Below are 12,268 nucleotides of genomic sequence, written 5' to 3'. Positions count from 1 at the left end.
TACATCTCTCAGTGCCAGCAGATGGATTGCTGGTTTGTACCTCAGAATATGAAAGGGATAGAAGGCAGTGGGGTTGCAGCCCTGAGCTACAGTACAGAGAGAGGAGGAATGGCAGCCTGGACAGTCAAGACATGACCTCCTTCTGGGCCCAAACAATTCAGCAGCTCTGTGTTCTTCACTCACTTGAAAGCTGATACTCAAAAATGCCCAAGAATAAATGTAAGGGCATAAGAATAATGCTCAGTTTTGTAATATAATATTCATACTTTTTCCCAAGCCTTGCCTGGAATGTTACATTTAAAAAATTTTAATGCAGCAACCCACACCTCAGTATATCAGTCCACAAGTTATCAGAAGAATACTCACAGCCAGGGTAAGAGATTAATGAGCTGCTTGTAGCTTCAATCTCAATAGGCCCTTTGTTTGAATTATCTGAAGTAGAAAGGCAGGTTTTTCTTCTAAAGGTACAACTCTTCCACGAGTTTTGAATACGTGTGCCACAAATTGCTGGAAACTGTTAAACTTTCTCCTTTCACAAAAAGTGATAATGCATTAAAAAACTTCACCCATGCACATGCAATCCCACTAAGATCAGAATGATAGTTCACATATTTAAAATAAAGAATGTTCTGAGTTGTTCTCCAAAAATTTGTCCTGAAACGAACTTCAGCTGTGAACAATTGACAGAATTAATTTTTCAGATTTTGGGGTTTTTTGCCCCATTAATCAAAGTCAGCACTGACACAGATGAGAATTCTATCTCCAGTTGTTGAGCACAAAGTCCTTCTCAGCATGGAAGGAGACAAACCAGGACACATTATCTGTCAGGTAATCAGAGCAGTGAAAGGTGTACACAGAGCCTGACTCAGAGCTATGGAACAGCCAGATTATAATGAACAAAACAGATCAAAAATTCCAGGTTGTCAGTCCTGAAAACTGGCATCCACAAAAAAGCATGGATTAGTTGGCTCCAGCTTTGTCTATACCATTCCCACCGACATGCCCAAAGCCTGACAGAATTAACCTCCTTTTGGATGGGTAAAGCTCCTTCACTTCCTTGCTGAGAAAGTAAATGTGGAGGCCAATTAATTCCAATTATTTTATGATCCAACTCTCTTCCTCTGAGGAGTAACCGTAGGAAATGATAACAGGGAAGTAGTGCTGAAATGAAAATTCTGAATGAGCAACTCATTTCAAAGCAGCAAAGAACTGTACTGAATTTATCCAGCTGACTCCAGGTGAAGGGTTTCAAAGACATTTATTAATCTCAGAGGCATCACGCTGGGTTTCTATCGCTGAAAAATGAGGGGAAAGAAAGCCAAGTGGGTTTCTTGATGTGGAAGTCTGGCTTGGTCATTCATTATCTGTGTAGTTTGATAATTACCTATTTCCTAGGTAAATTGCTTTGGACATTTACTTTGAGGTAGCAGATTAATGAAGTTCTTTGCAAACTTCAGGAACTTGAAAATCTACAAAGCTTCCGGAACACAAATTTTCCAGGTCAGTGGTTATTGTACTTTTAGAAATCCAGCAGGCAGCACTCATTTGTACCTCAGCTTGTACAGAATTAGTCAAAACCTTCCTCACAGCAATACCTGTGTAGATCTTTGAGTCCCCTAAATTTAAGTAGCAGGAATAATAAGCAGTCCAGTAAGTATGAGCCTGGGATTTACTACACAGGAGCAATAAAGGATTTCGAAACAGCTGATAACTGGGCTGTCAAGGTCAGTCCAGTGAGATAACACCTCTTCCCTCTGGTTGTCTTTAGAAGTTAAATCATCAGGACATTTGTGAGCAACGTGAAATGCCTGGAAGTGAACAAATTGTTTCTGTTTACACTTGTTTCGTATTGGCAGAACTCCGCTGGCTCTACTGGAGTAATATTAGTTATAAAGGGAGAGTTGGTGTGTTATTGTCACAGCAGCTTGGGTAGATCTCCCCACACAGCTTCACACCAGCTGCCAAAGCTCCCAGGGGATTGTTCTCCCAGCCCACCCTTCCCAGGCTCAGGGACCCACTGCTCCCAGCTCCCAGATCAGCATCAGCAGCACAGACTCCAGTCACTCTAAGGGGCACATGACATGATTTTCAGAAAAACACCATCCTCACAGTGCTGTAGGATTTTCCTGACACCATCAGTCAGTCAACCTGAGGCTGCCTTCCCTTGGCAAAGACAGAGCAGGGTTTGACTGTCAGATTTGCCTTCATGTGACCATCAGCCTGTCAGTCACAGTGCTGCTGGATGGCATTTTCTAGTATATAGATTTCTTTTGATTCTGCAAAGTTTCAAACTATTTTCACCCTTACTAGAAACTTTTAATGGATTTTATCTTGTCATAATAGCAGGGAAATGTAACAATCCCATCTCTGGAGACCCCAGTTCTATGCACACTAGGGAGAAACATGCTCAGATGCAGATGGAGCATTCACTGAGGTCTCACAGGGTTGTACAGGGGAAAAGGGGCTGTAGGCATGGATTTAACTCATTCCTGAATACTGGGCTTGGCCTGGATTGAAGGAATAGCTGAATTAAAGGCACAAAAGGGGTTTGGCACCAAGGCTCTGCCCTGCAGGCTTAACTCCTTGTAGGCAGTGCCCACCAGACCCTCCCACCAGGAGCTGGCCTTTCCAAACTGATTCCCAGCTGAGTGTTACAATCCACACAATCCAGCAACTCTGGATATCTCAAAGCAGGAGGTTTTCACTGTGGAATTAAGGCAGAACTTGGTAGAATTTCCAGTGCAAGCCCTGAGGATGTCTGAGGTTGTCAAGCAGAGGGATGAAAGTACCACAGCAGCTTTTTTTGCAAGTTGCCATGGAAGACAAGGTTTTTGTAAAGCTACAAAGACTTTATAATAAACTATAGAAGACTAATTATAGAAAAACAATAGAAATCTTTATTTTATTACAAAATTGACTATTACCAAATTGACTGGAAATATTCAGATAATACACTAAATGCTTTATACATTTTAATAGGGCTACATTTATAACAACAGAGGAAAACAAACAAAACACAGGGGTCAGACCAACAAATACTAAGAACTTGGATCATTTTAGAAAGTAAAAAAATAAAAACAACCATTCATGGATAGATATATATATACAAAGCTGGACTTGAAACTGCATCATTGGAAAAACTACTGACCATAACAACTAACATATAATATCACATATAGGGCAGTGACAATTTTAAACTTTAGATACAGATACTGCCATCACCACAAGAAATAAACCTATTTGAAGTATTTAGGATCCTCATTTCCTGGGAAATTGTTCTTTGAGAGATACATTTTATAGTACTCATCTAATGAAGTAACTATCCTGTTAGGATAATCAGCATTTAATAGTGGCAGAACCCATAGGATTCCAGTGGTTCCATTTATGGATGAGGCCTTTTCATGCAATAAAAGGCCATTAAGGTTTGACAATAAAGGTGGGATAAAATGGTTTGTGCAGGAATCAGAGGCATGAAGCTCCCTGGGCAAGAGCAGAGATTGTGCCAGGCACAGCATTGTGCACAAATCAAAGTACTGTGCAGGCATGAGGCATAAATCCTGTTATGTACATTTGTCCTTATGTTCTTATACAACACCAGGGAAATATCCTTCTTTAATTATTCGAATTTGCAAGGCCTGTTTTTAGCTTAATTCCTGACTGCCATCTCACTTCTCAGCTTGATCTGAGGCATTGGTAATTGGTAAGGACTAAGCCAGTTTCTTCTCCCTTAGACTGACTTTCCGAGCTCTTTCACTCTGAGCTGACAGGGCTGTCAGGTCTGAGCTCAAACTGGGAGGCAGCTCTTTCCAGGCTGGTCTGTGGAAGAGCCTGAGGCTGCAATAATTTCCCTGTGCACTGACAAGAGCTGTCCAGAACACTCCACAGCTCGTTGTCCTGGGCAGTCCCTCAGCTGCACTAAATCACTGTATTTCCACAGGTATGTGAATGCACATGATGTTTTTCTTTCCTTTTAACACTGGATGATCTAATTAACCACATTTTCCCAATAAAACAGTCTGGGAGCTTTTCTTGGTGCTGTTTCTGGCTCTGCAGTTATTCATGGGACTGGTGTTGCAATTCCTCACTGGCTGATGGAGCCTCCACAGCTTTCACTTCTCCAGTTGATGCCTATTTTTTAAGAGCAGGCAGCAGCAGGGTTTTTATTTTCTGCAAGCTGTACTGAAGAGAAAAAAATCTATATTAAGATCAATTCTTTCAAAGTAAACAGCACTGAAAAAGCTTCAGTTAAAGGGGTTGATACTCAGATTATACTGGGTGATTTTCTTCCTGTGGTGTTGACCAGCACAAAAATATATTCCACGGTACTTAAATGTCACTTGATTTCTAATTTGAGGATTTAATTCTGGATCAAAGACTTTGTTTTTCAATTTAGCTTGTTAGACAAATAAGCTATTTCAGTAGCTCATTTGTGTAAGCTCATGTGAGCAGAGAAAATCTCCCATTTGATTTTAATGAATGAAAATGTATAATAAGTTCCAACATTGCATAACTCTTTACAAATAGATTTTTCTTTGTCCTTATGCTTAAAATCAAGCTTTGTTATTTAAACTCTGCAGTGCACTGGTGTACTGTTCCTTCACTAAGGCTATTTAATCTGTAAATTGATGCTCAAAATCAAAGGCTGTTTTTCAGGAAATTTCTTATAGAAATGCGGTGGAGAAGTTATATTATAACAAAATTATGGCTATTTCTTTCTCCAACATTTTGATTTCATCCTTTCTGATCTGCATTACGAGGAGAAGACGTGTTCTTGGAGTATAAAACTGACTTCAGAGCCGTTACGTTGTATGAAACTTGTCTTCTTAGCACACAGAATATCTTCTGTTAAAAGTAATGAAAATAAACGGTGTTTCATCCCTCTCACATTGGGAGGATGAAGATCAGACAAATAATTATCTGTTGTCTTGCACTCCCAGTTCTATGGAAATCCTGAGCGATGCTCAAAGCCAAGTCTGCTGTGCTCCAAGAGCCCTGTTCCCTCACCTCATCTCCTGTGGAACGCGATGGGCAGCTCCCGGCTGGGGATGAGGATTCCGGAGTGCAGAGTCTCCACCGGCCTCTTGTCAGTGGCCACAACTTGGTACTTGCGGATGAGCTGAAACACAAACGTTTCCATCAGTGTGTTTTGTTAGAATTTGAAGGCCCACTGTGCACAAAATGCACGTTTTTTTGGAGTGTTTACCCAGCAAAGGGCCAAGTGGAGCTGCAGCTCTGCCACGCGGCGCCCGATGCACATCCTCTTCCCCATCCCAAAGGGAACGTGGGAGAATGGATGGATCAGGTTCTTCTGGAACCAGCGCTCTGGCCTGAACTGAGTCCAGTCCCTGAAGTACTCCTCATTGCAACCCAGGGCATGGCTGTTTATCATCAGAACAGTCTAGAAACAAAGAGAGTCTCATTACAAATGGGCCCAGAGCTGCCAAGTAAATCAGCTCTTTGATGGAAAAGAAATAATGCAACAGTAAAGGCGAGGCAGTTTTCTCAGAGTTTTCTCATATAATTCCCTATGGATTAATTCGAACACAGAAAAACTCACGGTTTCCTCAGAAAAATCATGAGAAAATTGGAAAAAATATTTGGAGTAGCATGACAAAATGTTTTCAGACCAATCTTTCTGTCTGAATCCATCAGCAGTGCAGGCAGGTTTGGGGCTGAGTTTATGGGAATCTTCGATGTGAGTTCCTCAGTCTTTATGCTGGGACTCATCCTTTGGCAAAATCAATTTAAAGCTGCAGCTTCTGTGGTTTATAAGGCAGTTAATAAATGGCAAACACACTAGTAAATTAGATTATTTGCCTTACCCCTTTGGGCAGCAGATAATTTCCCAGAACCATTTCTGTGTCGATGGTGCGAGTAGTAAATGGCACTGATGGGGTTAATCTACAGTGAAAAAAACACAGTGGGTTAAATTACCAGCATTTTTTCTTCCTGTGTCTCTCACAGTTCCCCTTAAACCACCAGCTGAACAAAATCATAGGTACTAGAAAATTCTTTCTCCTCTAGTACACACAAGCTGGTAAAAAAACTTTGTGATTGTTTCACTCTTATTTAGGAGTTTTACCTCATAGATTCTTTCAGGCATGCTTTCAGGTAAGGCATATTCTTCAAGTTCTCAGCGCTTGGAGTCTCATTAGCTGCCAAAACATTCTTTATTTCCTGGAAAAGCTTCTGCTGGACACGTGGGTTGCGTGAAATGTTATACAGAGCCCACAGTAAACTATTGGCTGTCTGAAAGTAACCAAAAAAGAAATGTAAGACCTCCATTTGTGGTGACAGAAGGAAGATGTCGCCAAAAGTTCAAAGCAACATTTATGGCTGGTCTCTGATTTATGGTATTTTGAAAGCCTGAGGGATTGTGGGCCATCCTGGTTGTTCTCTAGGAATGACAAACAGAAGAACAAATCTATGATTTCAGGTAAAAATTCGTCTGCACTTGGGCCAGCAAAGCAGGATTAGCTCCCTTCCAGGTGTCAGGATGGTTGGGTGGTGGAGGGAAGCAGGGATTGGAAGGATTTTTAAGCTCTTGCAAAGTCAGGTTTACCGTCTCCACCCCAGCAATCTGCAGCTCTGCGATGGCAGCGTACAGCTCCTTCTTGGAAAGTTGTCCTCCAGAGTAGATGTCACACAGAAAATCCTCCTGAGGGTTTGCAGAGTGTTTTTCCAGTCGGCAGTCAATGGCGTGTTTGGCTGAGGAGGGAGGGGAGGGAGGTAATTAGTGGAAAATCAGTAAAAATACTGTAAAAATGAAAACAAAGCCATGTCTTACATGCAGGATTTTGAAAGAAGGTGCCAAGCTGGGCTCTTTTTTCAAGCAGTGAATAAATAGTGAGTACATTTATACCAAATAAAGATTGGTATTTTCGCTTTTTAGACAAAAAAAACCAGTCCCAAAAATCACTTTTGAACAGAAGAAACTCCTGCAAACTCTTAGGAATTCTGCTTTCCTAAATTAGGAAAGGAAATCAGTGAGACATTGAGTGAAATATTTAGCAAACAGAAATACAAGTGTGTGAAATTTATTGCCTCGGGTTTTCAAAGGGGATTAAGGTGTTAAAAAAATCAAAGAGACTTAGTACTCAGACTCCCTGGGGGAAAATGTAAACCTTTGATTTACAAGGGGAAGGCACAAAGAGATGCCAAATTTCTACATGCTGGGGATTTTTTTTCAAATACAGAGAACTAGATTTTGCTCAACTGTTAAAACCAGTTCCTAGTAAGAAATTATTCCTGTCAAGTGAAGGTGTTAAACTCTTTTTTTCTGAACAAAACTCTTTTAAAGTGACTTTCCTAAACCCCATAAATTAAGTAGGAATAAAATAAGTGCACATGTGGCTGGCTTGACTAAAAATTTTGAAGTATGAAGTACTCAAATACAACAATCCAAGTGCCAAAATCTTTCCCAATTTTTAGTGACATTTTTCACTGTTTAGCAACATATTAAAAATACAAACTTAACTTCATATCTGGAGTTAGAGTAATTTTTTAAACCTTGAAGGCCAATTCATCTTAAACAGTCAAAAAAAGTTTTCAAAAAGCCAAACTGTACCTTACAATTTAAATTGCTTCTAAGATTTGCAATCATATTCCAGGTTGTTCAGAAAACCTGTAATTTCATTGGTGGATTGTTTTGGGTTTTTTTTGTTTGTGTTTTTTTTTTTTTTGTTTTGTTGGGGTTTTTTTCGTTTTGGTTTGGTTTGGTTTTGTAAAATTCTTGTTTCTCAGGAAAACAACTCCCTTTGAGGGAAGTCCCTTTTTCTCACTCATATACTTGTCTTTAAAGAGATTATGCACTTTCGGGCTATTTTATGGCAGATTAAAGTGGAATTAACTGCTGGCTCCCAAAATCCTGGGGCTTTCCTGGGAACTGGGTATTGTCCCACAACCAGACCTGAGTGTTAGTCATAAAAAACCTGCTCCCATATTGGAATTAGTCTGTGTTTAGTGCAGCAAAGCTGTTCCAATCTGTGCTGAAGTGATTAACAGGAGCATAGAACAGCAGCAATGATGAAGAGAGTTGATTCCACCAAGAAGGACACAGAGATAAAGGGAAAGAAGAGAAATTGTGTTTAAAACAATAACCTGTTTTAAATATATCATCCCATGCTTTAGTATGAGCTTGCCAGACTTTTGTGTTCAGCCCCTTGTGAAGTTCCACAGGGGTCACCATCATCATCCCAAAAGTGGCCATCATCTGTGGTGGAGAAAGAGTTTGGGAAATCTGTCTTTAATTCATATATATTTGCAATCTCTGAACAAAATGAGACTGTAAAGTAGGAACAGTTTTCAGGAAGGCAAGATTCTCTCAGATTTTCCATCCTGGAAAGAAAAGATGGGTCTCAACATACTTTGACCATATCCAGCTAAAAATTAGGGACAGCTAGGAGGTGGATATGAGGCTTCTCCAGTGGGCAGTGCATCCTCTCTACTTTAGGCACCTGTTTAGAATGGGACAAGCTAATTTTTGGCAGTGCCTCTCTCTATCTTGACAACAGATGGAGCTAAAAAAATTAGGCTGGGCTAGATGCCTATCTTTTGGATGATTAAAATCAGGCATGTTTGTATCACCAGAGTCCAAGTCACAGAAAAATGCACAGCAGGTTTGCCTGCAGGAATGAGTAACCTCCAAATCCATCATATTTGCATAATCCCACACAACCCCAGCAGTCCCACCCAGCAAAGAGCAGCGTTGCACAACAGGTGTCTCAGAGGGAGTGCAGAGTTAAGCAACCAACCTGCCAACTCCACTTCCAGGATTACCCTGATGTTCATACAGAAGTTTTCCCTGTCAGGTTTAGGCATTACAGGATTAGCTTTGCACTGTAAGAGTCACTCTGGGTGTGCAAAGCTGCCAACACACAGGTAGCACAGAAGCTCAAGGTGCTGTTTTTCAGGTGACTCCTTTGAACTGGTGCTTCTCCTTAACAGTAAGGGTAGAAAATCAGCACAGCCCCAGGAAAGACCCTTCCATACCGTTTTTACTGCCTTGATGAAGTTCAAACTTTCTTCTTCCACATCCTGATGCAGGAGGCCAAACCTCTTTCCATACAGCACCAGACAGATACCTGTTGTTAAGCAGTATTATAATTAAACGATGTAAGCAAAAGTGTGCGTGTTGTTCACCGTTTGTCAAGGAACAGCTTGGATTATCCTTCTGGAAAATGTTCCATAATACACACCTGTGAGAGCAGCACTTTCTAAACACCTTCTGCCTGTTTCCCTCAGACCCAAGTAAGGTATTCAGCTAAGGGGCCCTTACAGCAGCACCACTGATCCCCTCACCAGCAGCAGACCCCTCTGCCAAGCAGGGCTGGCATTATTTGGTAAATAAGATATTTGGCAATGCTGCTGAAGAGAACTGAGTGGCAGGAAAGCTGGGCCTGAAGAGGCCATGTCCTCCAGCATTTCCTAGGTCATCTCCTCCAGCATCTCCTAGCCCTTCCCACAGCCAGAAAGCACTTGCAAACACTGGCAGCATCCCACACTCCACCAGTTTCCACCCCTCTCCACTTGCCTTTTCTTCTTTTTTTAAAGCTCTCACTTCCTATTTGTCCTTTTCCAAAATCAGCCTTCACCACTGACAGAGGAAAAAAAAACCAAACAAAACACACTTTCAGGGCCTCAGTCCACAGGCTGCTGAGCTGAGCCAGCCAAGAGCAGATGGGCCTGGCAGAGCTTGTTCAGTAACACACTACAGCCAACATCCCTCCTTTTGGGAACCACTGAGGCTGTTTCTTCTGCCCTAGGTCATTCCTGGCATATTCCATGGTGTGCTCTGAAAGCTTTCTAAAGATGGAGGCTCCTGTTTTGGTAACTTATTCCAGTGCTTCTCAATCCCAACGTAAACATCTTAAATAGGATTTTCCAATCCTTGTTTGCAATGACCACTTCTTCACTGTTATTGGGTCATTTCATTGATCTTGTGCTGCTGGTAATTAACAAATATCAGATGGACAAAAATGGTAATGTCCTACCTGATCCTATTCTAAATTAATGTACCATGGTTCCCTCAAGTTTTGGATTTATAAGCCATTACAATGTTTGAATATTTTTAGTAGGTCATATAGGTAACTAAAGAGAGGAGTTTGTGTAGCTGCTGATGAATTTGCCTGTGATAGTTACCTGGCTGTTCTGCACCTCACTTTCCAGGATATTGTAGTTGACAGTTTGGAAATAATCAGCCAATACATTCATCCCTGATCACACTGGAATTGAAATGCCATAACAGGTGCACCACACTCAGACAAAAAATAACTTACTTTCAAAGGACCATTTGTTGAATTCTGAATATACATCTTCCATCTGTCCATTGTGGTTACACATTTCATCTATTCTGTGCATGAAGTCCTCCAGGACCTGAGAAGTGGAGAGAAGAGAGAGAAAAGAAGGGATAAAAAGACATCAGTTAACAGAAATCCTGTGTAATTCAGCATTTCAACTGCCTTTTAAATAGATAACAATCTTGCCTAAGAGAGGAATCCTTCTGTTTCCTGTTCTTTGAACAAGATTCAACTTCCCCCTGTGTGAATTTTTGTTTGGATTTTACAGACTCTTGTGCTATCATTGCTTGTACTTCCATAAGCTGAGCTTTCCTCCACAGGGATGAAACACTTCACTCTGGGGCAACACTGGAGTTTCACAATGAAGAGGATTAAGCTCTTTATCACAGATGCTCCTCAAACTCGGTAAGGAACACCGAGGTTAAGAAGGGAGGTGTTCACTGATGGGGGTGGAGACATAAGAATGAAAGAGTAAAGGCAAAAACTACTGAACGCAAGAAAAGCAGGTAAAAACTGCTTCAGGAGTCTGTGTCATTGTGGAATGATCTCAGTGTTCTGTGGAGACAGACAGTCTTAACTACAGGTTCCTGTGTGGTCTCACTTTTGGTCAGACCCTGGCAGTCAGTTTGTACTTGTTATTCCCTGAACGATCTGAGTATGAACTCGTGGTTTTATCACTGTAGAGCAACTCAGCAGCTATCCAGATAAACCAAATCTGCTTTTATTCCCCAGGTTTGCAGGGGATAGAGGAAGGATTTCTCAAAGCCCAGTACCTCATTGATAGCCGTATCCAGCTTCACAACTTCCCTGGGCTTCATTAACTTCTTTTGAAAGGCACTTCTTACCCTCTGCCAGTCCTTTCCTTCCCTAGATTGAAACAAGAGATTGAAATAGGTTGTGAAGTGAGAGACTTCAAGAAGAAGGAAAGAAGAAGAAAACCCCAAACCCGCGGCATGTGCACCACGACACCGCTGAAGCTTCATCGCACGGACACCGCCTGGCGCTCCTTGGGGAGGGGGATGAGCCCCGGGAGCGCAGTCCGGGGCGCGGAAGGTGGACTGGAGCATCCCCCGGGCACCTGGGACCCGCCCTGTCCCGCACCGGCTCCCCCGCACCGCAAGGACCAACCGGCCCTCCCGGCACCTCCCCGGGATGCTGCGGGTGCCACTTACAGGATGAGCAGCCCGTAACCCTCGTCGCGATAGTCGCGATAGGCTTTCCAGGGCTTGATCTCGAGGCGCTGGGGGCAGGCGTTCTCCCGGCGGTACAGGGCTTCCAGGAGGCAGGGAGCGGCGATGTGCACCGAGTCGAAAGCCCCCAGCTTCATGCGGAAAATCTTCCCGAACCTCCTGTGGTACTCGGCCTGGGGGCGCAAGGGAGACCCCCGCGGTGAGTGCTTCCCTCGGCGCAGCATCTTCATCCCCATCATCCCCATCATCCCCATTCCTATTCCCATTCTCATCCCCATTCTCCGTCCCCATCTCTATCCCTGTCTTCAACCCCATCCTCGTCCCAGTCCCCAATCCCGTCTTCATTCTCATCCCCGTTCCCATCCCCATCCCATCCCCGGGGCTCTGTCGCCTCACCAGCGTCTCGTGCTGCCTCTTGAGCCCCCCCTTCCAGAGCACGTCGGGCAGGCTGCCCATGAGGGGCCAGCTGGGGGGCCCTGGCAGGGTCTCCGCGGGCCGCAGGGCGCTCAGGGAGGACGCGGGGGCTGCGAGGCCGCAGGTGCGGGCGGGGAGGCGGCGGAGGAGGAGGGGGGTGATGCCGCAGCCGCTCATGGTGACAGCGAGGTGCCAGCGCCGCCCGCTATAGGGACATTTATAGCAGCCGGAGGTGCTGGACTTTCATCGGGGCCAATGGCAGCCCTGGGTGGGGTGGGGTGGGGCGGCTGCCCCGGCCCGGCCCGCGGAGCCTGCGGGGCAGGCGGGTCATCAAAGGGTTCAGGCGAGGCAGGAGGGCACCGAGCC

The 12,268-nt window shown here is 43.5% G+C and overlaps 1 protein-coding gene across 1 annotated transcript; it reads right to left on the bottom strand.

Moving 5' to 3' along the window:
* Nucleotides 1–2,877: 2,877 nt before the first annotated feature.
* Nucleotides 2,878–11,686, bottom strand: LOC114056255 (1,25-dihydroxyvitamin D(3) 24-hydroxylase, mitochondrial). Its single transcript, XM_027881304.1, has 11 exons — nucleotides 11,471–11,686; nucleotides 11,072–11,165; nucleotides 10,278–10,374; nucleotides 8,992–9,083; nucleotides 8,101–8,212; nucleotides 6,563–6,708; nucleotides 6,083–6,249; nucleotides 5,823–5,901; nucleotides 5,204–5,398; nucleotides 5,005–5,116; nucleotides 2,878–4,174 (listed from the first exon to the last, which is right to left on the bottom strand). The coding sequence occupies exons 1-10, from the start codon at nucleotides 11,623–11,625 to the stop codon at nucleotides 5,006–5,008; spliced, it is 1,248 nt and encodes a 415-aa protein (XP_027737105.1). The 5' UTR covers nucleotides 11,626–11,686; the 3' UTR covers nucleotides 2,878–4,174; nucleotide 5,005.
* Nucleotides 11,687–12,268: the final 582 nt, after the last annotated feature.

The sequence above is a fragment of the Empidonax traillii genome, unplaced genomic scaffold (assembly GCF_003031625.1).
Source record: "Empidonax traillii isolate 1590-97213 ecotype Southwest subspecies unplaced genomic scaffold, ASM303162v1 scaffold86:size2944007, whole genome shotgun sequence".
Taxonomy (NCBI): Eukaryota; Metazoa; Chordata; class Aves; order Passeriformes; family Tyrannidae; genus Empidonax; species Empidonax traillii.
Note: the sequence above shows the minus strand (reverse complement) of the source record. Positions and strands in the feature narration are given on the sequence as shown.

What these genes read in the sequence shown, in the direction of transcription:
- LOC114056255 (XM_027881304.1), bottom strand. Translation starts at nt 11,625, where the DNA reads ATGAAGCTGGGGGCTTTCGACTCGGTGCACATCGCCGCTCCCTGCCTC. An exon ending in TGGATACGGCTATCAATGAG is followed by an intron (nt 10,375 to 11,071) that starts GTACTGGGCTTT and finishes TCCACTTCTCAG; the next exon opens with GTCCTGGAGGACTTCATGCA. An exon ending in CAACAAATGGTCCTTTGAAA is followed by an intron (nt 9,084 to 10,277) that starts GTAAGTTATTTT and finishes GCTTAACAACAG; the next exon opens with GTATCTGTCTGGTGCTGTAT.